This window comes from Vipera ursinii, assembly GCF_947247035.1.
Source record: "Vipera ursinii genome assembly, chromosome: Z".
Taxonomy (NCBI): domain Eukaryota; kingdom Metazoa; phylum Chordata; class Lepidosauria; order Squamata; family Viperidae; genus Vipera; species Vipera ursinii.
This window is the reverse complement of record NC_139517.1, coordinates 109,178,862-109,205,010: the sequence shown is the minus strand read 5'-3', so window position 1 is coordinate 109,205,010 and position 26,149 is coordinate 109,178,862. Positions and strand designations below refer to the sequence as shown.

At 39.0% G+C, this 26,149-nt stretch overlaps 2 protein-coding genes across 6 annotated transcripts in view; one reads left to right on the top strand and one right to left on the bottom strand.

Annotated features, from left to right (window-relative positions):
• The window catches only part of YME1L1 (YME1 like 1 ATPase), a 32,828-nt gene extending 30,912 nt beyond the window's left edge, over positions 1-1,916 (bottom strand). For all 5 annotated transcript variants that reach the window (XR_014494249.1, XR_014494250.1, XM_083377989.1 and 2 more), the window contains exon 1: positions 1,697-1,916. Coding sequence is in view for 3 of the 5 variants with exons in the window: in XM_083377989.1 (XP_083234115.1) it covers positions 1,697-1,729 (33 nt within the window). In the remaining 2 variants the exon portion in view is untranslated. The remainder of the gene's footprint in view (positions 1-1,696) is intronic.
• An 894-nt stretch (positions 1,917-2,810) lies between these two features.
• Positions 2,811-26,063, top strand: MASTL (microtubule associated serine/threonine kinase like). The gene is made up of 12 exons (XM_083376186.1): positions 2,811-3,004; positions 6,828-6,965; positions 8,717-8,856; positions 9,735-9,823; positions 9,979-10,085; positions 10,640-10,784; positions 12,835-13,007; positions 14,217-15,425; positions 17,738-17,873; positions 23,091-23,204; positions 23,295-23,396; positions 24,103-26,063. Exons 1-12 carry the CDS (start codon positions 2,816-2,818, stop codon positions 24,258-24,260), a joined length of 2,700 nt encoding a protein of 899 aa, XP_083232312.1. The 5' UTR covers positions 2,811-2,815; the 3' UTR covers positions 24,261-26,063.
• The last annotated feature ends 86 nt before the right edge of the window (positions 26,064-26,149 follow it).

Here is a 26,149-nt window from a genome sequence, read left to right as displayed (position 1 = left end):
AGTATATAAGTATACTAAATAAATAAACAACAGAGGTTAAGGGACTTTCTGTAATTTTTTGTAATTTCCATTAAAATCATCTCATTTTCTTATCAACTGAAATTAAAGGTAACATGCAACTTGTCCTAGATTTTGGCAGTTTATTTTTATTTGTATCTCACCTTTTTTTTACTAAATAATTCAAGGTGGCAAACATATCCAACACATCTTCCTCCTATTGTCCCTACAACAAACCTATGAGGCAGATTAGACTGAGAGTGACTTTTGACCTTAACCACCAGACCAAAGTGGCTCTGTTGTTTGTAATCAAAATAATAAAATACACTTAAGACTGGAAGATCAATCTTTTGTTGTAACATAGGACCTGGATCCAAGGCCACAACTTTGAAAGATTGATTCAATTATCTTAAGTTTGTATCCTTTTAACTTCAGAATGCTTTGTTTCTATGCAAAGCAAACTATCAAGAATATCATAGGAAGCTCACTTCCTGGTATTCAGGATGCTGCTTATAAGCATTATGGGCTCAGAGCTCAAAGCATTGTTAGAGACCCCACATACCCACTCTGTGGTCTGTTTCTGTTGCTCCCTTTGGGAGGAGGTTTCAAAGTATTTCTAGTAGGACTACCCAATCTTTGTTCCTTACGCCATCTGTCTGGTAAACTTGCAAGATTTGTTTCTCTCGCCATGCACATGTATATATAACCTGAACTAGATGTTGTTTCTGTGTCATATATGTGGGTATATGTATAATTCTGTATTTATTTTGTCATATTTATGTAGTGTATTGGAGGTGGTGACCCTTTGAGAGCTGTATGTAACAAAATTGCATTTTAATGTATGCGGATTAGTGTACAAAGTAACAATAAAGTTATTCTTTTCTACTCTAACTAGATTGGTGTACTGGACTACAAATTATGAGTTGTAACCCAAATCAACTGGATACAAGATCAGGAAAGAATTAAAATGTTTAGTTACCATATTATTTTATAGGTTCTCTATTGAATTAGGCCCTTTCTATGAACCTAATCCTGGAGTTTACCAAAACTGCCTCCAGATCTCATTTGAACCTAAAATAAGATTTTGATTCCAGTAAAGGCTTAATACAATACTTGTAACATTTGGATAGTATGCTCAAAAACACAAGTGTTTGCTTTGGATATCTGAGATTAGCACAAAAAAGTTAAACAGCCTGTAACATTAAGGAACAGAACATCTATTCGTTCTTAATTCACAATCACCCCAATAAATTTGCAATCAGTAGGCTCAGAACAAAAATATGATGTCATAGTTTAAGGAACGGAAGTTATCTCCCCAAAGCAATAAACAGCCAAGTAAAGAGTATTTTAAAAAGAAATTAATTAAATAAAGGATAACTAAAGAAGGCGTCGCCCTTCAGTGTACCTTTAAATTTCAGGGAAGGGGCTACCGTCTGCATGCTTTCATCGGCTTCGACTAACTTCCGTGAAAGCAAAATCCAGCACATTTTTAGAGGCTTTCCTTCCTCTCCCGCAGACTGTCTAAATAACCTCTGCGTCCTGCCAGGGAAGCCTCACCTTCCCGTCCTCCCCCTTTCGGAGCCTCCCTTCCCAAATCATTCCTTCGGGACCTCATTTCCCTCCCCGCTCCTCCATCCCTGGATTTCTTAACTACGCAGAACAATAGCGGCTTCCAGCTGTTCTCGGGAGGGAATTGCACCTGGGGCTGCACCGTGGTAGAAAAAGAAAGCATCCTTCTCGCCACTCGAGCGGCCTGACACGTCGAGACCGAGGGCGCCTCTTTCTCTGCGGTTCCTCCCGCCTCGTTCTTCGCGGGGAAGAGGACTCGGTGGTTTGTCAACTCTTCCCGAAAATGGCCGCCTCTGACAGTTGGAACAGGCCGGGCTGAACCCCACCCGGCAGCTGACGGTTATCCAGACGAGTGCTTCCGGGTGACCTAATGACCCCGTTCGTCTCTTAGCAACCGAGCGATCCGGGTCGTCCTGTGCTCGAATTTGTAGACGGGGGCGGGGAGATCGTTCTGAGCGAGTCCCGCCGTCTCTTGTAAAGTGGTCGCGGTGGAGGAGAAACTAGTTTGGGATGACACTGAGCTCGTGTCCCGCGCGATGCGGCGAATTATAAGGAAGCGTTAGTGAAATAGGAGGCGCTCTCTGCGGAGGAGGCAAACGAGACAGAAGCGAGCTGTAGTTTGGACCAGGACGAAAAGTGATTAAGCCTCGCAGGATTTCCGTGGGTCTATGAAAGTCTGAATACCTGGATTAAATTATTGAACAGATGAAAGATGAAAGCTGGAAATAAATTTGGGGAGTAGTACGTAATCTCAGGAGGGGCTGTTATTTAATTCGTTTTTTAATTTTTGTATTGTTGTTTTACTGTTGTAAGCCGCCCTGAGTCCCTTGGGAGATAGGGCGGCATATAAGTCCCAAAAATAAATAAATAAATAAATAATGAAACAGCTCGGAAGATCACGCTTATTTTTCATATGCTTGTGTGTGTGGGGGGGGGAAGGCAAAGGGAAAAAAAATGAAACCCGAAACACACAGGCGCGTTTGCGTTAGTATTTTCTGGATCTAGAGCAGCGTCGCCGAGAGCGAAACTGAGCAGGCGCGAGGAAACGGGAAGTCTCGATGACGAATCCGCCCCTCCCCCTGCGTGAGTTGCTTTGGTGGCTAGTAAGGTTTTACGCCCTTTCGGTTGACGTGCAAGTAGCGGAAGGAGGGGTGGAGCTTCGCTTTGAATTGTCGCGGGGCGAAGCCGCTGTTCGGCTGCGCGCCTGGAAGCCCCGAGAAAAGCCAGGATTGTGGCGTTAGCGATCGTGATGGCGGAAACTTCTGCACCCCAAGATGATGTGAGAAGGGAGGAGGAGAGGGGCGCCTCGTGCGCGAAACGCATCACCGTATCCCAGCCCACCTCCATCGAGGATTTTACTATCGTTAAACCAATCAGCCGAGGTGCTTTCGGGAAGGTTTATCTGGGTCGCAAAGGCGGAAAACTCTATGCCGTTAAGGTGAGGCTCCCGTCTGTGGGGTAGCCCGGAGCCCCCGCTCTTCTAAGCAGTTCTCGCGGAATACAGTCAAAAATGGTAGCCCGAAAGTTCGCTTTAATTTGGGTCACAGGCTTCAGTGACAACTTAGACAAATGGCAATGGAACTGGCATGAGGGGACGATTTACAGTCGAGAAATATGCGCCTGGAATATGGATCCTTCGTTTTTCTGGCTTTGCTTCCCACACCAACTGCTGCCGATGTCTACTTAATTTGTACCGCACTGAGAATCTTAAAGAAGATAGGTGTGGGAGATAAGTGGCAGTAGATAAAGACTCAAATGTTGCTTCTGTTTTGAAAATTATGTCATCTTGTGCCCCTTTGTAGAAGCTTAATTCTTCCAATTTGCTTTCTAAAACATTGACTCTTAAGTATTTTGATCTTCTAGACCAGGGCTTTTCAACCGGTGGCACATGTACTACTGGTGGTACTTTGGCACTTGGTAGGTGGTACTGGGTGGTACACGACTGACCTAGAGAAGTGGTAGTGGGGCAGAGAGGGAGAGACAGCCAGAGCTACAGGTCTGTCGGGACTTAGCAGAACCCCAGGAACAGCGTCAGGCTCCAGCTGATTTGCGCTTTTGGAAGCTGGAGGTGCTCTGAAGAGAAAGGGGGGGAGAGGAGAGGATATAAAAGGAAGTTTTGGCAGGAAAGGGACAGTGAGGGGCTGCCCGTGCCCTGCCCTCTGGGCGCATGAAGAGGTGGTGAGCGCCCGACATCCTTGCTGACTACTGAGAAAGAAAAGAGACAGGAGAAGCACTTCCCTTTTCCCCAGGATGCCAGTGTGCGCACTCGCTGCATTCTCTGTGCACACCCAGGGGGGCAGAGATGGGGGGGCTCGCTGGCGCTAGGGCTGCCCCGTGGATGTAAGGCTGGGCACATTCCGGCTTTAATGGCTTCCACCAGTAGATCAGCGCCATGCCCGTTCACTGACCTAGCCTTGCAGCCACCAGGACTGCCCCTGCCTACGTGGGATAGTGACGGCCGACGGCAGCATGGAAGGAAGGAACTGGGAAAGTGACTGCCTTCTGAGCGCTTCTCAGATTTATTTATTGTTTAGTTGCCAGAGGCTCCAGGCAGGAGGCTTCCCATTTTGACCCCTCCCCCCATCGCCTCTACGTGGCTCTCACTCACCTCTCCCAGACCTGTGCACATGTTTGTGGGTGTGTGCATACTTTGCGGGGGGGGGGGGTGTCTCGTCTCTTTCAGCCCCACGCTGTGACATTGGGGAGGAAAAGAATAGGAGACATAAGAGAAACTGCGATGGGAGCTTCTTGCGGCCTTCCACGGGGCTGGGGGTGGGAGCTGAGCGTGGCAGGGCATGATGCGATCCATGACACATTGAGAAAAAGAAGTACTCCAGCTTTCATTAGTTTGCAGCCTGCCCTTACAAAGGTCTCTCTTGAGGACATGGAGCTACAAGGGGTGAGACCCACGTCCACGCGCACACACAAACATGTGCACAGGTCTGGGAGAGGTGAGCTGAGAGCCATGCAGAGGCAACGACGGGGGAGGGGTCAAAACGTGAAGCTTCTGCCCAGTGCTGCCTGCCTGTTGCCACTCTGCCTGGAGCCTTTGGCGTTTTTTTGTTTTGTTTTGTTTTTGTTTTTAAGGAAGGAAGGAGTCAGGGAGGGAGGAAAGAGAGGCAACTTGGTTGGAAATGCCCCAGTTCAAAGGAGAAAGCAATTTTGTGTTCTGTTTTTTCACAGACAGAACTTTGTTGCCAATCCAAGTTAACGTTGGTATTCTTGAATTGTGAGCTTTTAGGAAAGCATCCTCTCCTTGTATGTTGCTAACAGCCATTTCCAGTGGGGAAAACAGGACAAAGCAGAGTGGGGAAAAATATTTTACTTTGCTATAATTTTCAGTCTGAATTAGACCAAGGCAGGCTTCCTACAAGAGAGCCCTTTTAAGGATTATGTATTAATAGAAAAGCAACTAAGCTACCTCTGTTCCTAAACACTAAAGCTGTTGCACATAAAAAATGGAGGAGTTCAAATCAACTATCACAGCCACCATTTTGACAGTTTTGCGATACTGTTGTCTGTGGACGCCCCCACTAAACGGAAGCACAGGATAAACTGAGCCTGGTTTGTTCTCAGTCTTTTTAAGTGGCCACAAGCTACTAGCAAAAGTGGCATTTGATCACAAGGCAAGGAGGAATCGAGAAATGTTTCCCCTTGTGCATTTGAGCATCCAAGAAGGGACAGGAAAGGAGAAAGGGAAAGAGGAAAGAGAAAAACAAAAAGAGGAAGAGAGCAAGGAAGGAAAAAGAAGGAACGGGAGAGGGGGGGAAGGAAGGAAAATTATAATGAGAGGGAGGCAGGGTCAGAAGGAAGTCCTGTCATAGCATTTGGCCACGACCAGCCCTTCTACCCTTTTGCCATCCCCTTGTCCCCTCCTCCTGACTCTCCTGGTGGTCTCCCATCCTGCTAAGAATGCTTTTGTTATAAAGCTGGGCTCCTCGCTTGGAGTGGGATTGGGCCTCCTGACCCACACATTTTGCCCTTCCCACACAACATGAGCAACCTGGCCAAGGAGAGCAAGCAAGCAGCATCTGCCTTGAGGAGAAGGTAAGCACAGCCGGGGGGGGGGCCTTGGGGAAGTCTGGCCTGAACTGGGTGCTTGCCCTCCACTGCCCAGGGCTTTGGGCAGTCTGCACTGCGGGGGGGGGGTCCTCCCCGTGGCCGGAGAGCAAAGGAACTGCTACCGAAGAAATTTAAACTGGTACTTTTTCCCTTTTTTTTTACGGTTTTTAACGTTTTATTAGATTATGGAATAAAATACAAAAGCAAATAGTAGGGCACAGTGGGGAGGAAGAAGGGGAAAAGAAAAGGCATTGACTTCCAACTTCCTCTGTTGCAGTAGAACAGGGGTGTCAAACTCAATTTCATTGAGGGCCGCATCAGCATTGCAGTTGCCCTCAGGGGGCTGGGTGGGTGTGGCCAGGGTGGGCGTGGCCTACTGGGTGGGCGTGGCTAGACTGTATGCCCTACTGGGTGGGCGTGGCCAGCTCTACATCGTTCGCATCAAGGGTGCCTATGGGGGCCTGGGCAGGAGTGGAACAGATCTGAGGGTCTCTGGCAGGAGGAGGGTCTCTGGGCCAGGGCCAAGACAGTGGGGGTCGTTCCCTCACTGTTTCCAGGATGGCTTCGCGGGCCGCATCCGGCCCCCGGGCCTTGTGTTTGACATGTCTGCAGTAGAATGAAGCCTTAACCTCGAACTTCCAACTTTTTCATTTTCCATAATAGTATAAACTAGCCATTTCTATAACAACAAATGAATTTAACCAGTAAAACCCAAAATCCTGCCCTCCCCCCCCCATCATCAAGTTTTTGACACCTTGCTAAGCACTGGTGATACTCGAATATTGTCATGTCCTAAAAGTGGTACAGCCTGAGAAAAGGTTGAAAAGCCCTGGTCTAGACCAAGATAGCAAACTTCATTATTAGAAAAAGTACCCAGTGGCAGGTAAGTGAACCATGATATAAAAGCCTAATCATTCTAGGTAATGGCGTAAAATCAACTTTCTAATTCAGTCTAACTCCTACTTTTTAAGGGCCCGAGTGAGGTATCACAGATTTTGATTGAAAATACGGAAAAGGCTTAAGATGTCCAGCATAAATCCAGTAATCCATGAAGGGGAATTAAAGTATGCATTGTGGTAATTTATTTGGCATTAAATGCATAGAGCATTACACAAAAACCCTTAATATGGAGCATTTATGAATTTTAGGCATAAGGAAAAGTAACTTTATAATCACCATAGGCACAATTGTTTTTACAGGTGGTGAAAAAGGCTGATCTGATCAATAAAAATATGGCCCATCAGGTACAGGCAGAAAGAGATGCCTTGGCTCTCAGTAAAAGTCCTTTCATAGTACACTTATTCTATTCACTTCAATCTGCCAACAATGTCTACTTGGTGAGTAATCCACCCACATTGTCTTAGAAAACCTTGTTTCTTTTAAGTGTAGTTTAGCAGTTGTTTCAACTTATTGTTTCTTTTATAGTACTTTCCAGTGTCCTTATCACCTGTTTGAATACCAACTTCAGTTCCAATCTTAAACCAATATTTTAGAGATGGAATTTTACTGAATATGTTATCTGTTTTTGCCTGTATCACATTCTAACTTAGCCTTTTATAGTCTTTCCCATGTGTAGATCATTCCTGAAAACAAATGAACTTACTGTGTTAAATATATGAACTTTATCAATTTTCCTTCCTAAGTTTGTATGAAAATTCAGATAATTCTAACTCAGATGTGTTGAAACCATAATACATAAGGATAGGAACTGAATGGGGTAATCTGAAATAAATTGTATCCTAAAACCACGGTGGATGATAATCCAGAATAAATAGGGCTATTTCACCAGATCACTTCAATGCTTCTGACATGGGAAAAAAATAAGCAGACAAGAACATCTCAGACATGGAGAAAACTGATTTTTCTGGTTTTGCCCAGCTTTTGAGTTTTAAAGATTATTTAACTGTTTAGATCTAGGAACAGCAATAACACTTAACATGATAGAAAAAGCATTATTAACAAAATAAAAGAATTGGGAAGGACCTTGCAGGCCTAGTCCAACTATCCATTCAAGCAGAGACTATCATTCTGTACAAATGGTGTCTAATCTCTTCTTACAAATTCCAATGATGGAGCACCCACAGCTTCTGGAGGCAAGTAGTTCCACTAATAAATGGTTCTCACTGTCAGAAAATTTCTCCTTAGTTCTCATTTATAGGTTTCCATCTGTTACTTCTTGTCCTGCCCTCAGGTGCTTTGGAGAATACCACTCTTATCTGTGACAGCCCCTAATTATTGGAAGACTGCTATCATATCTCCCCTAGTGCTTTTCTTCCTTAGACAAGATATACTTACCGTAATTCCTGCAATGGTTCATTGTATATTTCAGCATCCAGCTCCCTAATCATCTTAGTTGCTCTTCTCTGCATTCTTTCTAGATGTAGTATTCCAAATGTGGTCTTACCAAAGCAGTATAAAGCAGTACTAACACTTCACTTACCTTGATTCTATCTGTTGATGCAGCCTAGGACTGCATTGACTTTTTTGGTAGCTGCAGCAAACTGCTGGCTCATATTTAAGTGATTGTATCCCACTGCATGCTTCCCTCCGTGTAGGTATAATTCCATTGAAAAGTACACATTGAGTGTGATTAATTAATTATGAATCCATCTGGTGGTGATACTGTCTATCCCACATTAAGAAGTAGGTTGTGGTCTACTTTGTCAAATGACTTACTGAAGTCCAGGTAGACTATATCCACAGCATTTTGCTGGTCCACTAATTTAATCACATACCTTTACTTGTTTCTAAGTGTTTGCAGATCTATTGCTTAATTATCTTTTCCAGAATCTTTCCAGGTATTGATATCAAGTTGATTTAATGATCTATAGTTTTATGGATCCATTTTTCCCCCCTTTTTGAAAATTAGAATCACATCAGCTCTTTTCTGGTCCTATAGTAGTTCCTCTATGCTCAAGGCTCTTTGAAAGATATGGTTCAGTGGTTCTAAGATCTTATCTGCTAGTATAATTATTCTTAGTATTGCTTCTGGAGTTTAGCAGGTTATACAAAAAATGGAAGGGTTTATGTCAGCCATAGATAGCCTATCTCTGCTCTTAAATTTTACAAAGGTATTTTTATTTGGCAGGTAATGGAATATCTTATTGGTGGAGATGTTAAATCTCTTCTTCATATATGTGGTTACTTTGATGAAGAAATGGCAGTGAAGTACATTTCTGAAGTGGCATTGGCTCTTGATTACCTTCACAGGCATGGAATAATCCATAGGTAAAATCATGCTATGCTGGATTTATGTATGATGTAAGATTAAACATTTTCAAATAGGCCATTAAATTTACACATATTTCAAAAGGCTGAAACTTAATTCATCACCCATAATTACTTTTGTGGTAGACCTGCTGCTTTAAGATTCAAGTTTAATGGATTTGGATCAACTTCAAAAGTTTGGAGCACTTTTTATCTTAAGTAATTAGAAATATAATTTCAGGAGAAAATTGAAATTACTGCCGTCTCTGAAATGCAGAATTATATAGTATACTACATAAGAAGTAAACCATTCTAAGATTTATTCTGACTGCTTTGATAATAAACTATAGGAATATTGCTGACAGAGAAAACCTGTTTTCTACTGAAGCAATGACATCTGTGTCCTCTGCATGTATACTCAGTAAACAGGTTCACTTTATTTGTTTATAATAATCATTTAATGTTACTACTCTGAGCCTACACTGATATCTAGGAACAATAATTATGTTGTACAAAATTTATCTGAGAGCAGAACATTGATTAATGTCTTGAAATCATATCATTCCCCAACATTCCTCAGTGTACTAGAATGGATAGTGGGTGATCATCAATTTGGCGAAGCGCATTACACTAAACTATACATAAATATTTCATTTATTAGAGCCAGTTTGGCCTCCAGGTTAAGCCTGAAGCTAGAAAGCAGAAAGCCATGAGTTCTAGTCCTGCCTTAGCCACAAAAGCCAGTTGGGTTCCCTTGGATAGTCATTCTCACCCAGTTCACCTCAAAAAATTATTGTTGTAGAGAATTTAAGAGGAAGAAGGTGTGTTGGATATGTTTGATGGCTTAAGTTATTTGTAAAAGGAAAAGGTGGGCTATAAATATTTTTTTTTATTACTAGAGATTTAAAACCAGACAACATGCTGATATCTAATGAGGGTCACATTAAACTGACAGACTTTGGACTGTCCAGAGTGACTTTGAACAGAGGTAAGCCCTACACAACCTGATGTATTTCTACATCAGAGTTGTTGCCAAATATTTTTTTAATATGCAGTGCAAATTTACATGCCCAATTACAGTGTTATTATTGATTGCATGTTTATAAATATCATATAGAGCCTAATGATCATACTTTTTTTCAGAAATAAATATGATAGATATTCTCACTACACCATCAATGTCCATACCTAAGCAAGACTATTCTCGTACTCCTGGACAAGTATTATCTCTTATCAGCTCTTTTGGTTTTGTAAGTGTTCAAAATAATATATTCTGTATTGTTTACAACATCATGTACAATATAAAAATTTATAAATGTAAGAGTGTCAGCCAACATTTCTATCTTCTTACAAGAATTAAGATCATACTAATATACCTGGAGATTACATAATGAAATACTTAAGTCTAAAAAAATCTGACAAGGGCCCTATGAAATAGCAGTGAAGATACTAAGTGGGAGAATACAAAGAAATTCTACTAAATTACATGAGGTGGTTTTTAGCCATTTAAATAATTAATAAATCCTGGCATTTTGGCTGGCTTAGTCTCTGTGCATTGAAAGAAGCTTCTTTAAGCTTGTCATTCACATGCCTAACATTCAGCAGCATGTCAGTGGACCTCTGATTTTAAAGAGTAAGGCTTTATTTTAGGGAAAAGCTTGAGATTATGTGTCTGTCTATCATCTATACCACAAAAATTCAGACACTACAGCATATGTTTGGGTTCAGAAATTATAAATTGCCACACACCCTCGATAAATTTCAATATGTCAATCTGCTGAAAAATATGTCTTTATTTTGACAGTATACTCCAGTTGGAGGGAAAGGGCCTGTGCAGAGTCCAAGCCCTGTTTCTGCAGATATGCCTCAGCTGTCTCGAGAATTCGCTTCTCCTCTGTCTGTAAGCTGCAAAGATTACTCTGTAGCATCAAGTAAGCTCCTGAGAGCATGTAAGTATGTAGTGGAAAGGATTTGATTCTATCATCTATGGAGATTCTCAGTCATCCAGGTCATGGATGTCCCAAAGATGGTTTTTTTAAAAGGCCGTTTTTCTTTGAAAGTGTTTTGCTTCTCATCCAAGAAGCTTTTTCAGTTGTGACTGAACGGTGGAGGATGGAAGGATTTATAATCCTTGCAGTTGTCTGATCGTTAGCACTGATTCTGTGAGTCATTGAAGCCACTTGAAAATTTATCTGTGCCGTCAAGGTCACCTGAATAGTGCAAATGAGTGTGGAGCCTTCTTGGAGCTGCTGAAAGGATTGTGTTTAAATAGGAGATAGGTGGTGCCGTATCCCTCCCCTTCTGTTGAGGGAGGGCTGTTCAGTCTTAATGTATATGGCTCCTCGTTCAAACCAGTGGTGAGCCTATCCTTTTAAAAAGATTAATTTGTGTGGAAAGGGCCATTGAAGTGGTGCCCCATTATTGGAATCTTATCCAAAATAGGTGTATCCATTGTTCATCTTGATGACATTTCACTTGAGTGCTTTAAACTGAGCAATTAATTCATGAATGATTCTATGCTATTTTATGGCTATTGCAATGGAGAAAATAAATGTAACAAACAAAATGGAGACTGCACTCTTCCCCACAACCCCCTTTTACATATGACAAAGATCAAAGACCTACTCATTACTTTGCCTAATCCAGAAGTCCCCAACCTTTTGGACACCAGGGACCGGTTCCGTGGAGAGAGTTTTTCCATGAACCGGAGGATGCGTTGTTTTGTGTGCCGCCTGCATCCCGCAGATGGGGCTTTGCTTGTTTATGCGGACCAGTTGCTGGCATGCCACAGACCAGTACTGGTCCACGGACCAGGGGTTGGGGATCCCTGGCCTAATTCCATCAGTCCCAAATTTTCTCTCCCTCCCTCCAAAAAAGCCTCCAGCAATCCCATCTAAGGCAAAGAAAAGAAGCATCCTCACAATATAGCCCTATGGCAACTATAAAATTGCAAATAAAGGAAAACCTTACAATAGAAGAGAGCTGGAAGGGACCTTGGAGGTCTTTTAGTCCAGCCCCTTGCTCAAGCAGGAGAACCTATACCATCTCAGACAAGTGACTTTTTAAAATCTCCAGTGATGGAGCGCCCACAATTTCTGGGGGCAAGCTATTCCACTGGTTAATTGTCCTGTCAGGAAGTTGCTTCTCTCTTTGATCAGTTTCCAACCATTGTTTCTTGTCCTGCCCTCTGGTGCTTTCGTGAATAACGTGACCCCCTCTTCTTTGTGGCAGCCCCTCAAACACTGGAATACTGCTATCATGTCTCCCCTATTTCTTCTTTTCTTTAGACTAGCCAAACCCAAGTCCTGCAGCCGTTCTTCGTATGTTATAGTCTCCAGGCCTTGGATCATCTTAGTACCAGCCCCTATCATTCTACCTCCTTTAACAATAAACTTCTTCAGCTCTGCTGCCCTCCTGAAAGGCCCATTTTGCTATGAACTCTACCCTGCTACATAGCTTCCCCAAGCTGCCAGGCAAATCAGATTTTCTAGGATTTCTTGCCTTGCAATCCTTACCCTCTGTAAAAAATCTTTGTTTTTCCCATCATTCCACTGCCCATCTTTCTTGTGAAGCATACATACAACAATTGCAATAAACGCAGTTCTTCTTAGTGTTATGCTCCTTTAGAGTGAATTCATGAAAATTTAAGTTAGAAAATTGTGTTGCTGTGGTTTATGAGATATATAACTATTTGTATTATAGTCTTTCTAGATGAATGTAAATTTATGTCAGTGTTTTCTTTTCTTTTATACTTTTAGTACCTTTTCTAAACTTCCAGAAAGTTCTTTTAATTGAACAAATTCAAAATAAAATAGATTAAAATATAAATTACATGAAGGAATTATGAAGACAGGAGATAAATCTCTATTTAAAAGAAATACATTTTACATTATTTATTTGAGCAATTTTACTTTATGGTTCAGTTGAATGGTTCAATTGAAAATTTGCTGCAAGTCATTGTTTTATTAAACAGACAAAAATTGCCTATTCCTTTTGAAGGCCTTGATTCTTCAGCTGTTATGCCTGGAATGCCCATAAGGAGTTTAACACCAACTCTGCTTCAGTCCAGAAGAAGGTATGGAACATCTAGTGCCAGTAGCCATTCCCGGACCCAGTTGTCTAGTATGGAATCAGAGTGCTGCAGCAGCCCCAGGTGGGAAAAAGACATCCAGGTTAGGACTGCTTTTTTCCCCTAAGAATTTGCTTCTTCTTAACCTGAATTATTCTGTGTTGGTACAGGACAACATTTAAAGACTTTTAAACTTTGTTTTTTCAAATGGGATAACCTTGCAAGAAACGAATAGCATATTCTGATTAAGTGATAGAATTGTTGGGTATTCTGTTTGATATGTTTTTGCGAGATCCTTCCTTCCTATCCTGTTACAAAGAATAGGGATCCACATTTTCTAAAAGTTGGTTCAAGTCATGGGTAGCAATTTTGGGCTCACATGCCCACCTTCTGCTTGTTTTGCCCCCTCAACACATTCCTTTCCTACATTAGTTAGTAGACAACATGGCTATAAAAACAGATGCTCCTCCAAAATTAGCAAAACATGCTCTGCTTTCAAATAGTATCTGGATCTTAGGGTGATTCTGTCTTCTAAATCGGTGGTTTATTCATTTGTTAGATTTATATTGTATCATTTCCCAGGAGCTCAGGATATTATTCATAGGGTAATACTCTGGTCTTCAATTTTATTCCTCTGAAGATGGGAAATTTCATGACTTAATGTGCAAATAAATAGTGGCTTGTATGATTGGATGGCATGTGAGAAACAAGAGACTGTCCCTTTGTAACCAGTAAGTTTCTATACCTAAATGTGGATTCAAAGCAAGGTCCTTTAAGTAGAATATGAATATAAAAGCAAATATAATAATTTATTTCTGGAGTAGGGAAAGAAAAGTGTATTATTACAGTAAAATTCAAAGTAGTAGGCTTCTCAGTAGTATATCTATTAATATGCCATTTTATTTTTAGTTCAGTATTAACACAAGAGAAGTTAATAGTAATAAGCATTTTATATCAACCACCATGGAGATAGTTTTGTGATTGGGTGTGAAATTAGATTAGGAAGTAGCTGTGATTAAGGACTTTCTTTCCATTCAGTTTCAATCAGAATTAGAGGCCCTTTCCATCTGAAACATGGCAGACAGACTATATTCTGCTCAGAATCAGGAATATACAGAGATCTGTTCCTCAGAAACAAAGACTTGTCTCTTTCAGCTAAGGTGCTAAACTATACTTTTAATGGTTTTTAGATTTATATATTATTTGTTTCATTCTAATTTTGTTTCAAGTTTAGTTGTTCCATGTGTATACTTACTTTAGGCTGGATTGGAGTAATGTTTGTCTGCTTAGCTTGAAACTATTTGGTTTTCAGGAAGAAGACAATTTCTGCCCTGCAGCAGGTCAGATGAATGCAATCGAGAAACATGAACCTACAGATATGCCATTTGTCAACAATAGTAAAGTCTTAAAGCAAAACTTGCCAGAAATTATCTCTCCTCTTAGTAGTAATGACTCTGCAGACAGGCATAATGGAAGGAGTGAACACTTTGACTCATCAGATATTTCTGTAAGAATTTGTGATGTGAAAGACCTAGTCAGAAAATGTCTCTCAGAATACAAAGAATGGGAAGAAAAGCTTTGTACAGATAATTCTGCTCAATTCAAGGAGGTAGCAAAACCTAACTATCACTTTTCCCATCTGGGCTTGGATAATCTCAAGAAAGAAGAGGAGAGACCAGTGTTGCAGAAGACTGGAATCAAAAGATGCTTTGAATTAGTTGACACTAGCCCTTCTCAAGAACATATCCTTATGAAAAAAAATAATAGTGAATATAAACGTGGTTGTAAAATTATTCAGATCCCAGAAAAGCAAAGCACAAGTCTGACAGCTGAAATCTGTTGCTTAAAACTTGAAGGGTGCATGCAAGAGAGCTGCCCAAAGGAAAGTCAAACAAAGGATTCAAATTGTGTGGAAGAAAATAAAGGGAGCAAATTAGGGACCCCATTAATAGCTAAGAATCTTATCAATGAACTAAATGCAGATTGTGAAAAGGATGGGAAACACATGAACTCCAGTTTTGTAAGCATGGATGATGAAAAGCTTTTAGCGAGCATGAGCATGGACTCTGATTTATCCCTTCCAGAGATCTCTGCTACAGAGAACCATTTAGAAAAACACACATTTAGTTTAAAAGGGAGCATTAAAGACGCCCCCCTTGAGGAATCAAAATCAGAAGCTATGTTAACATTACCTTGCTGCTCCAAATGGGAAACCAGAGATGAGCCAATGCTCCCTGTTCAGGAGAGCAAATCCTTGGATCGCAATCAAGATAAGAGTTTGAAATACATTACAGAAAAGCACACCAGCCTTCATTCTTCACCAATGGAGATGCTAAAAGTACTTAAAAAAAATATTGTTGCCTTCCGAAGTTACAATAGTTCTATCAATACATCTAATATGACTGAGCCTTCAAAAATCAGTATGGCATCTGTAGAAGGAATGAATATCTCTGCCTGCAGTGGTTCTTATCCAATGACCATTACACCTGCACAAAAAGGGACACCCTTCAGGATATATCAGGTAGGTACTGAACATGCAAATTGACTATACAATACAGCATTATAAGACATTTCTATATATAGTAAAGAGTTGCCTTAGATCCTACTGGTTTATATGGCAAAAATCCCTCTATTGACAAGAACTTTCATGACATTTTCCAAGGTGGCTATGATGGGCAACTCTTAACTTTAGATCCATGTTTCTTGGATCTTTCTTTCTATTGGCCTTTGCTGATAAACCAGGCTACGTGAACTAAATTTACTATATCATAAGGCTACTTTAATAGAGCCTTACGGTTCTAAAGTACAAATTTTCCCATCTTCCTCTTAATGTTTTTATGTATCCTTCAGTTTCTTTCTCTGACCATTAAGCAACTACAGGCTCTGATTGTTTCCTAGGCAGTGTCTCTTCTCCACTTTCTTCAAGGTCAGCGATGCATTCCATTGTACTTTCATTCTATTACTTTAGTTATAATTTTATTTCACAGGAAATTTACCATTATATAAAATTTCCTTGGAAGCCTTGGATCTTAGTGAAATGCAGCATGTGATAGGACTCTTCTGCTGTATTTAGATAAAATTATTTATTTATTTATTTAATTTGTATACCGCCCTACTCCCAAAGGACTCAGGGCGGTTTACAGGGCAAAACTTAAAAACAATACAGTATAAAATTAAGTTAAAATTAAATTAAATTAAATATGGCCCCAAGAATTAAAATCTCAATTTAAAATCTTTAAAACCCCTCAGTCCAGACCAGATAGCTCAAAGAGCCAGGTTTTTAGGTCCCAGCGAAACGAACAAAGGTCAGGGGCAATCCGGAGTTCCGTTGGCAATTGGTTCCATAGGGCAGGTGCGCCCACAGAGAACGCCCTCCCCCTGGGGATCGCCAGTCGACAATCCTTGACCAGCGGTACCCTGAGGAGGCCCTCCCTGTGGGAGAGCATAGGACGATGGGAAATCGATGCTGGCAGCAGGTGCTCCCTCAGATAATCCGGGCCATCATAGAACGTCTATAGCACAAATACAAACTTTAGGCTTTTTCATGTTTAAGTTGCTTAAAAAGTCACAAATGTTATTCTGAAAATGGCTTGTATGTTGGTACCACACCCATTTTTAGAGGATGTAACTTCAATAAATCTAAAGAAAAAGTTTCTGTAAACTTTATTTTTTATTGATATCAGTGGGAAAATTAGTCATAGCTTAAATCTTGATTTTAACAGAACAGTAATTTAGTGCATTCAAATTTCTCCATTTTTTCAATGCCATTTGAGAATACAAAGAAGAGACAAAATGTTAGCACATAAGAAGTGTAGCTGAGCCTTGTTATGTTCACTTTTTAAAACGAACAGTTCTTATCTGGATGTAAGATAACAAACAGAAGCATTATTTTCATGAATTTACATGAATTGCATATAGAAATCCGTCCATAGAAGGCATTATTAAAACGCACATCATTGCAAAATAAAGTGAAAGATTGAACACATCATTTCTATCAGCCTTCTCCGATCTGGACCACTTAGCTGTGCTGGGATTACAATTCCTAGAGTTCCTATCTTGTACAGCTCATAGTTGTATAGGCTAAAAATTATGGTGGTTGAGGTATCCAAATGAAGAAAGATTGGGGGTGCTTGATTTAAGCTTTGAGAAAACCTTGCAATATTTCTTTTGTCTAATACCTGTGTTTTTAACCTTAATACTGAATTGAGATGTTTTAATCCCCTTAAAGTCAATGAATTACAATAGGGTAATAGGTAAATAAAGGCTAGTTTTAGTTTTATGGTGAATGTATAGCTCGAAGCTTAAAACCTCTTTCAGATGAGACCTTCTCACAAATGGCATTAAGGATTTCTTGGCCAGTTACCATTTACTAATTATAATGAAATTTTTGCTTCTACAGTAGAATAGTAGAATAGGTAGCTCATGGATCCCTTGTCCCATGAAAACTTCAGAATTATGCAGCCAAAATTAAGTCATAGACTTTTGGCAGCCCAAAACAATCTGGTTTCATAATAATTATTTTTAAGACATTTCATTTGCATTTTTAAAACATCTCCAGTCTTTCCCAAAGATCTGAAGATCTGCCCAACTTTCCTAATGACATCCCTTGGATAATTAAAAGTAATAATAAAGCCTCATACTTAACAAAAAAGACATATAAGAAAAGCCATTTGGTTTGAGATAAAACTATTTTGGAATTGAATAATATACTTCATTGCAGATAAAGTAACTACGCGGTCTTTTCAGCCTCTAATCATTTAAATCAAGAAATAAAATGAATATATTCTAACTGACTTACTTTATATCTGATGTAATGTTTATTTTTTGCATCAGACTCCTCAGGGAAATGTTGATACACCTTTTAGGACCCCAAAAAGTGTGCGAAGAGGGGCTGCTCCAATAGACGGAGAACGTATTTTAGGAACCCCAGACTACTTAGCACCTGAGCTTCTCATTGCAAAGATTCATGGTAAGCAAACTAATATTCACTCATTATGGATACTTAAGTGTTTTCATAATTCACATTTTTCAGTCTTGCGATAAGATTCTGACTTTTAAAAATCCTTAATTACCAACCTAGTGGAATCCAAGATTTAATCTTAAAAATCCTTCTATTCAGAATTTCATCTGAATTCACTTCATTTTAATATATAGGTAAAGGGACGCGGTGGCTCAGTGGGTTAGGATGCTGAGCTTGTCGATTAGAAGGTCGGCAGTTTGGCGGGTCGAATCCCGAGTGCTGCGTAACAGAGTGAGCGCCTGTTACTCGTCCCAGCTTCTGCCAACCTAGCAGTACGAAAGCACATAAAAATGCAAGTAGAAAAATAGGGACCACTCCGGTGGGAAGGTAACAGCGTTCCGTGCGCCTTTGGCGTCTAGTCATGCCGGCCACATGACCACGGAGACGTCCTCGAACAAGCGCTGGCTCTTCGGCTTTGAAACGGAGATGAGCACCAGCCCCTAGAGTCGGAAACGACTAGCACTCACGTGCGAGGGAATCTTTACCTTTTTTTTTAAAGGGAAATTATTCCTCTCTCCAGTTGTATCTGACTCTAGGGACGGTGCTCATCTCCATTTCTTATCCGAGGGAACCAGCATTGTCCAAAGACAATGTGGTTATGTGACTAGCATGACTATACACCAAGGCACATGGAACACTTACCTTCCCACTGCAGTTGTACCTGTTTGCATGCTTTCGAACTGCTAGGTGGGCAGGAGCTGGGGCAAGTAACGGGAGGTCACCCCGTAGTCACACAGTGCTTAGGTGTCAAACATGGACTGTCAGCTTTCCAGCTGACAAGCAATGTCTTTAACCGCTGAACCATCGTGCCCCATAAAAATTTAGTATATAGTTTGATTCAGTCTTACAAGCAAAAAAAAGGAGGAACTGGATGTGAACTGTGGATGATAGTCTGTAGTTCTATATCGTTTGTCGTTATGTTGTGTGAATATGTTAATAAAAATAACAAAAATATTACTTGAGTTCTGTTTCCTACATTGCAAAATCTTTGCAAAGAGAGCCAAGCTGACTTGATGTAACACTGGGTTTTTTATTTTAACAAGAGATTCTCAAGGCCCATGCTTCAAAAAGTTACATAATACAGATTGTCCTCTACTTATAGCCACAGTTGGGACCAAAATTTCTATTGCTAAACAAAGCAATTGTTAAGTGGGTTGTGCTTGATTTTACAAATTTTTTTAGCCACAATTGTTGGTAATCATTGCAGTTGAAGTGAATCACATGGCTGTTAAACAAGTCAAAATGGTTGTTAAATGAATGGTTGTAAATTGTGGACTATTTCTACAGGTAGTGCTTGACTTAGGATAATTCAAATTTATGATGGCATTGAAAAAAGTGACTTATGTCTTGCACTTACAATCATCATAGCATCCCTCCAGTCATATCAAAATTTGAAAGTTTGGCAACTGGCATACATTTACGACTTATACATCTAGGGTCACATGATTGCCATTTTTTACCTTCCCAGGGGCCTTTTGCCAAGTAAAGTCAGTGGGAGAAGCTGATTTCACTTAATGACTGCAGTGAATTGGTTAGCAACTACACAAAAAAGAGTTGTAAAACCACAGATGACTCACATAAGACCACATTGCTGAGTTTCAGATATTCCCATCCAATTGTAGTTGTAAATTGAGGACTATCTGTATTTACTCATTATAGTGCAGAAGTAGCTTAATCCTTCTTGTGAATCAAGTTCACAGAGTACATCAAGCTATGAAGTCAATTATGATTTATTAACCATTCTGCAGTTAATTGTGGTTCATTCCATAAACAATGGTTAAAAACATTATGATCCATTTATGTTGCATTTTGAACAGCAATCTAATTTATTGGGAAAGGGTTTTGTTAATATTCAACAATTTCATTGTAGAACTGTTATGTATTGGCTTTAATTACTTGTAATCTGTTGAATGCTAACTGCTGTGTCTGTTTGAACTCCAGACTGCTTATCTCCAGGACTGTTAACTGTGTTTTGCACGGGAATTAATGCTTTAATTCTATTGGTTGCCGCCTAGCGGTGAGCCATATAAATAGTAGTTAAGCAGCAGTTAGGGCTGCTTCTGTTGTTACTGAATAAACGTGTTGCTGTTTCACCGTTCTGCCTTGTCAATGCCTCACCGAGCCAGGAACATAACAAGAACTATTTGAAATTAATATATTCTACCTTATGATGGCTCAAATAAGAATCAAATCATGGTTTTAAAAGTTGATATGTTGTCTACATGTTCCTAAGTTTGCAGCTCTTCAGCATTCACAATAAATAATATCTTTCATACACGTAAAAAAATGAAATTGATGTCTTATTCATGTCACTGATATGTATAGATTGGGGGGATATTACATTCAAACATATAATCCACCAGTTGTAGTTTGAAGTGATCCACAAATATTTTCATTTGATTCTCAGAAATTTAAACTTCCCACTTATAGGTGAATAAATAGACTAGGTATTCCTCTGGTTTATATAAAAAGCCGAAAATTATGTTAAGGAGAATATTTTTCTTTGGAAAACTGCTAATTGGTCTGTTAAGCATTATCAGCATTTAGTAAATGAATTCAGTGTAATAATTATACCAACTGTGGTAAATATTTACTTGATTTTTTTTACATACAGGAATTCACACCACTGGTAAGTTTTTTTATAGCACTTTGCAAAACAAAGGTCACATTGTTCAAGACAAGTATTGAAAGATCTATACCAGGGCTTTTCATACTTATCACAGATTGTACCACTTTTAGGACATGACAGTATTTGAGTACCACCAGTGTTTAACAAGATGTCAAAAACGTGATGACTAAAAAAAGGGGGTGATTTGGGTTTTACTGATTAGATTCATTTGTTGTTATAGAAATGGCTAGTTTATAATATTATGGAAAAATAAAAAGTTGAGGTTCAATGTTAATGCTTCCTTCTACTGCAACAGAGGAACTCTGTTCTTTTCCCCTTCTCCCCCTCACTTTCCCCCTTTTTCCTCCCCATTGTGTCCTACTATTTGCTTTTGTATTTTTGTATTTTATTCTATAATCTAATAAAATGTTACAAACTGTAGAAAAAAGTAAAAAAAGTACCGGTTTTAATTTCTTCGGTGGCTGTTCCTTTGCTGAATCACTTTCCCTTTGCACTGACAAATGTATGATGAATTTATCCATGTTTATTGATATGCACCACTACCAGCTAGTTCAGGGGTCTTCAAACTTGGCACTTTTAAGACTTTGTGGACTTCAACTCCCAAAATTCTTCAGCCCTCGTGGCTGGTTGAGGAATTCTGGTAGTTGAAGCCCACAGGTCTTAAAGTTTCTAAGTTTGTAGACTCCTAAGCTAGTTGGTTGGCCCTTCTGAGCTCTTCCACAGTGTAGTAAGAATGCATGCCCCCCCAACCCCTTCCCTGTACCCTTAAAGACACAGTAATCAAGTGCAAAGCAAGAAAATAAAGAAACACAAACTTCGTGTTTTTTTAAGCTGCAATCCCAGACAGAAAGGCTCTGGCAATTGCAAAAAGGTTTGGTTTAAATTAAGCGAGTTTACCTTCAAAGAAAACTTTCTAAAAGCCACAGACAGACTCAGTTAAAGGGGGTAAAATTAATTACATTTGTTTAAAGGGATTAAACCTTTCCTGTTGTCTTTTTTCCCCTTCCCCCACCCAACCCATGTTCTTTTATAGCCTCTCTTCTCCCCCCTCCCCCCACCTTTTTCTTTATTCACATTCAGCTCTGAGCTGTTTCTCGAAGCACCAATCAGCTGGAGCCCTGCCAGCTCCTGGGGCTTCTGCCGAGTCCAGACAGTCCCCTCCCCTGCTGCACTTGGCTAGCAATCACCTGCCATGTGGCAAAGTACCACAAGTGGTACACGTACCACCGGTTGAAAAGCCCTGATCTTTACAATAAGTTAACAGCATTTCAAAAATGATCATTTTGTTAAGTCTAGTTCAACAAAAATAAAAGTGGTTTATTCACATTCCTTCATTTCAGAGTGGGTGTTTTTTTACACAAATGCATTGTTGACTTTCCTTTCTTCTTTAAAATGTGCTGTGTTGCAATATAAAAAAGATGCTTTCACTTGTTTTCCAAAGGTTATTGGCCACTTCTGTACAGCAGACATAAAATAGGTTTTCTTGTAATAAAATGTCAGTGCGTGAGGACAGAATTACACATTGAAGTTTTAATGCAGAGGAATGTTCTTAAACATGCCTCAGTGATTACCAAGTACAGTTTCATTAAAGGTTAAACACTAAATTGATTTATAGAACTAGGCTTCCAATATTTAGGTGGCTTTTTGGTTTTGGGGGGTGGTTTCTAAATATGGTTGAGGTGGTTCAGACATATTTCTTGGTTATGTGAGTGCTTTAAATTATCCTCACACACAATGAGTGAATGAAATGATTTAGTATTTATTGATTTGATTGCTGCCCACCCCTGAAGTGACTCTTCATAGAACTTACTGAAGGTTTTTAGCTGTGCATCCAATTTATCTGACCTTTATATCTGAAACACCAAGGGGATATATCTGTATGTGCACTGCATATAATTTGGCATAGCAAATGCATGTTTCACTTCCAACAAAATAAGCTATCTGGGGCTTTGGTAATACAGCAGCTGGAAAATGCATGTTGCTTAATCGTGGCTTTGGTGCCTTAGCAACTTTGCTTGCTTTTGCTTCTGATTGCAACACTGAATTTCATGATCTGAAAGCTATCAGAGTAAAGACTAGAAGAAAACCTGTTACTGAATCCAAGCTTCTCACTGGATACTATTTTACATACACAATTTTTAAAGAATTTATGGCTCTCCCAAACAATGAGATGATTTTAAAAACAAAGTGAAATCTTTATTACACGTTTAATATTTGCTACGTGAGATCTAGCTGTAGTAATTAGTTTCCCTTTAAAGTCGTGAGAAATTCAGCATGCTTGGTTTAGCTTTCTGTTCTGCAATTGGCCTTTGGAAGTCACATGGCTCGCATCAATATGCCTTTGTTATGAAGCTTTTAGACAAATATTACTATATTACTAACACAGCAAGGAAGAAGTGCATAAAAGACAAAATGCTGTTTATCTAGGAAGTTTAGCTATTACACATTATCTTCCTAGAATTCTTCCTGTAAGTCCAACTTGATTTAATGCCTCTCCTGGAATCAACGTTAATTTCTTTGAACTGCTTTTATCTCAGGTGCTGCTGTAGATTGGTGGGCTCTTGGGGTTTGCTTGTTTGAGTTTTTAACTGGAATTCCACCATTCAATGATGAAACACCACAGCAAGTATTCCAGAATATTCTTAAAAGAGGTAATTAAACTTTCATCAAAACCAAATCCAAAGAATCCTTATTTAGCATAAATACTGTGGTGCTTCATTTGTGTGTGCATGTCTTTCCAGATATCCCGTGGCCTGAAGGTGAAGAAAAGTTGTCAGATAATGCTCAGAATGCCATTGATATTCTTCTAACCATTGACAGTGCTAAGCGAGCTGGACTCAAGGGTTAGTTATCTCTTCTTCATACAGTGACTTAAAAGCTTATAATTTGATATTCGTAGTTTCAGTCTGCAGGAGGCAGGGGTGGGCATAGAACTCTTCATACACCATTGAGGGTTTGGAGTTAAAACCCTCTCTCCTTAAAACCTAGTGATACAAATGATTACCAAATCTGTTCAGTGTAATACTTTACAGGTAATAAAACGAAATCTGTTCCAAGGACAACAGACTTTTATTTATTCCTTGAGTTCAGAATATCACATGAGATTCTTTTACTATTATGTTTGTAAATACATTTTGCTTCATTTACCTAAAAAATTCAGAAATTGCAGAACTGCTTCCAGGAATTTCCAAGCTAAAGAAAGAAGGCTTGACATAAGCATTTGACAATGACAATGATAAGCATTTGACATGTTTGTTAAGGTGTCATTTCACAACTAAATACAGTGCAAAATCAGTAAACATTCTTATCAGTTGTGTTTAATTCAAACTTTAGCCAGGAGACTATTGAGAGACTAAGTCCAGGTAATTAATTCAGACTGAATTCTGGAAACATCCAAAACCATAAATGAAAATAATTAGAACAGTGTTTGTCAACCTTGGCAACTTGAAGATAGCTAGACCTCAGTTTTCAGTATCCCCCAGCCAGTATGCATTAGAATGAGAAAGGCACAGAATTAAATCTAACACATTATTTAATTATTCATTCTAGAGCTGAAACTTCATTCCCTCTTTCATGGTATGGATTGGGATAATCTTCACAATCAGACTATGCCCTTTATACCTCAACCAAATGATGAAACAGATACATCCTATTTTGAAGCGAGGAATAATGCTCAGCAACTAACAGTGTCTGGATTTAGTCTGTAGGATCAAAGAAAAAGAGTTGTGAAGAGGATTTCATGTTTACCATGACAAAACTTCCTAACACTTATTTTGTAACAATTTCATTTTTAAGAAAAGGATCTGCTTTTAACTCAGTCTTTTTCTGTAAAAGCTATATTGAAATAGTGTACAGAAATAGCTTCTGACCTAATTTTTTACTTTGAGTACTGCACTTTATATTAATTATATTACATAATGTAATCATGGTATAACACTTTCCTACTATAGAAAAATTACTTTTCTGCTGCTATGGGTATTTCCAAATATGGGGAAATGACTGTCTTTGCTATCAACTGTAACAGGGATAATTAAATGCATACAATGCAATTACCATTGTGCTTGTAATTATATTAAAATATATTTGAAACTGATTTCAGGTCAATCTGGAGCTGTCTCTGTATTTTCAATGCAGTCCAAACAGAAATTAGTCTGTTTTCAGGCATTTAATGTATGTGTTAGTTATCCTGCTGTCAGTATTCCCCAGTTGTCTCTAATTTTATTGTCAATGTTTTCATTCCTAGTTCATCTATGAAAACTATGGCACAAGCAAAGCAAGAAAATGTTTATTGCTATGTTTTTGGATAAATTATGTTGCTATTTTAAATATTGAAAATGAGAAGTTTTTGCATGTTGGTCTGGAGAAAAAAGAATCTATGCATGCTTATTCAGTGTAGTATAACTGCAATTCAGTGAAACAGAAAAGAGTGGGATATTTCAATTACTATGTATTTAAAACATTGAAAATAAAAAATATGTATATATTTTGTAGTGGATAGTTTCTAATTCTCTTTTGAATTAAGTACTGAAGTTTACTTGTTTCAGATTGTATTACTGTTGTAAATAAGAATTTATTTAAATAAGCTCCACATTGAAATATTTCTCGATTTTCTTCCATGTCTCCTATAGGGGGGGCAAAAGGAGTTTAGTAAGTTGTATGTTAGGAGGACTTTAGGATGGGTGCTGGATTTTTAACTGTTTGGTAGCAAGATTCTTTTAGTACTACCTGATCAATTTGGAACAGAGCTTCACTCTCTATTTTTAGTTGATCTAATTGCATTTCTGAAATTTAATGGATTATTCTTCAATATTCTCAAGTAACTAAAAGCAAATTTACCCCTTTTCTCTAGCTATTGTATCAAAATAGATTCCTGGCAATAAATTACCTATGATCATTATATCTGATTCTCCATCCTATAAGTAGAACAATTATGTTATGGACACCTAGAAAATATTGGCAATTTGTTATCTTTCACTGCCAAAAAAGCAAATGTTAATAATAAAAGAAGTGTTATATAATACAATTTTAAAATAAGTCTATATATTACAAAACCAATATCCTGTCCATAGTATTTCCTAATCACTTATTCTTCACTTCACTTCATATGGACACATATGAAACCTGATGCATTTCTTCTATTAGGCACATGTCCATTAATTTGATTGTCCTTAGAATTTATCCACTTTGTCACTTGCTACTGTATGTGAATTAAAAATGGATATCCAGATCACCCATTGAAATATTTACTGATTTTACTAAAGATAAATGCTTCTCTTATCAATTTTGGGGAGAGACAGAATTTTGTTTCTACTATTTTCAAATGCTTTTCTTCCTCTCCTCCTTTCTTGGTTCACACTGGAACTCTACAATGCTTTTTTATTATCAGTAGGTTGATTGTTGAGATTTAACTTGATATGGTCTCCATTTAAACTCTTAATGTATGCATTTATGTAAAGACTTATATCAGAGTTCATTATTAATCTGGGAGTCCTGGCATTTCCCTTAAAGTTTCAAGCTGGCCTATGATACAAACTGGTATACAATTATTATTTTGTGGGTGTGAGTGCACTTTTGTCCACATTTTATCCTGGCAATT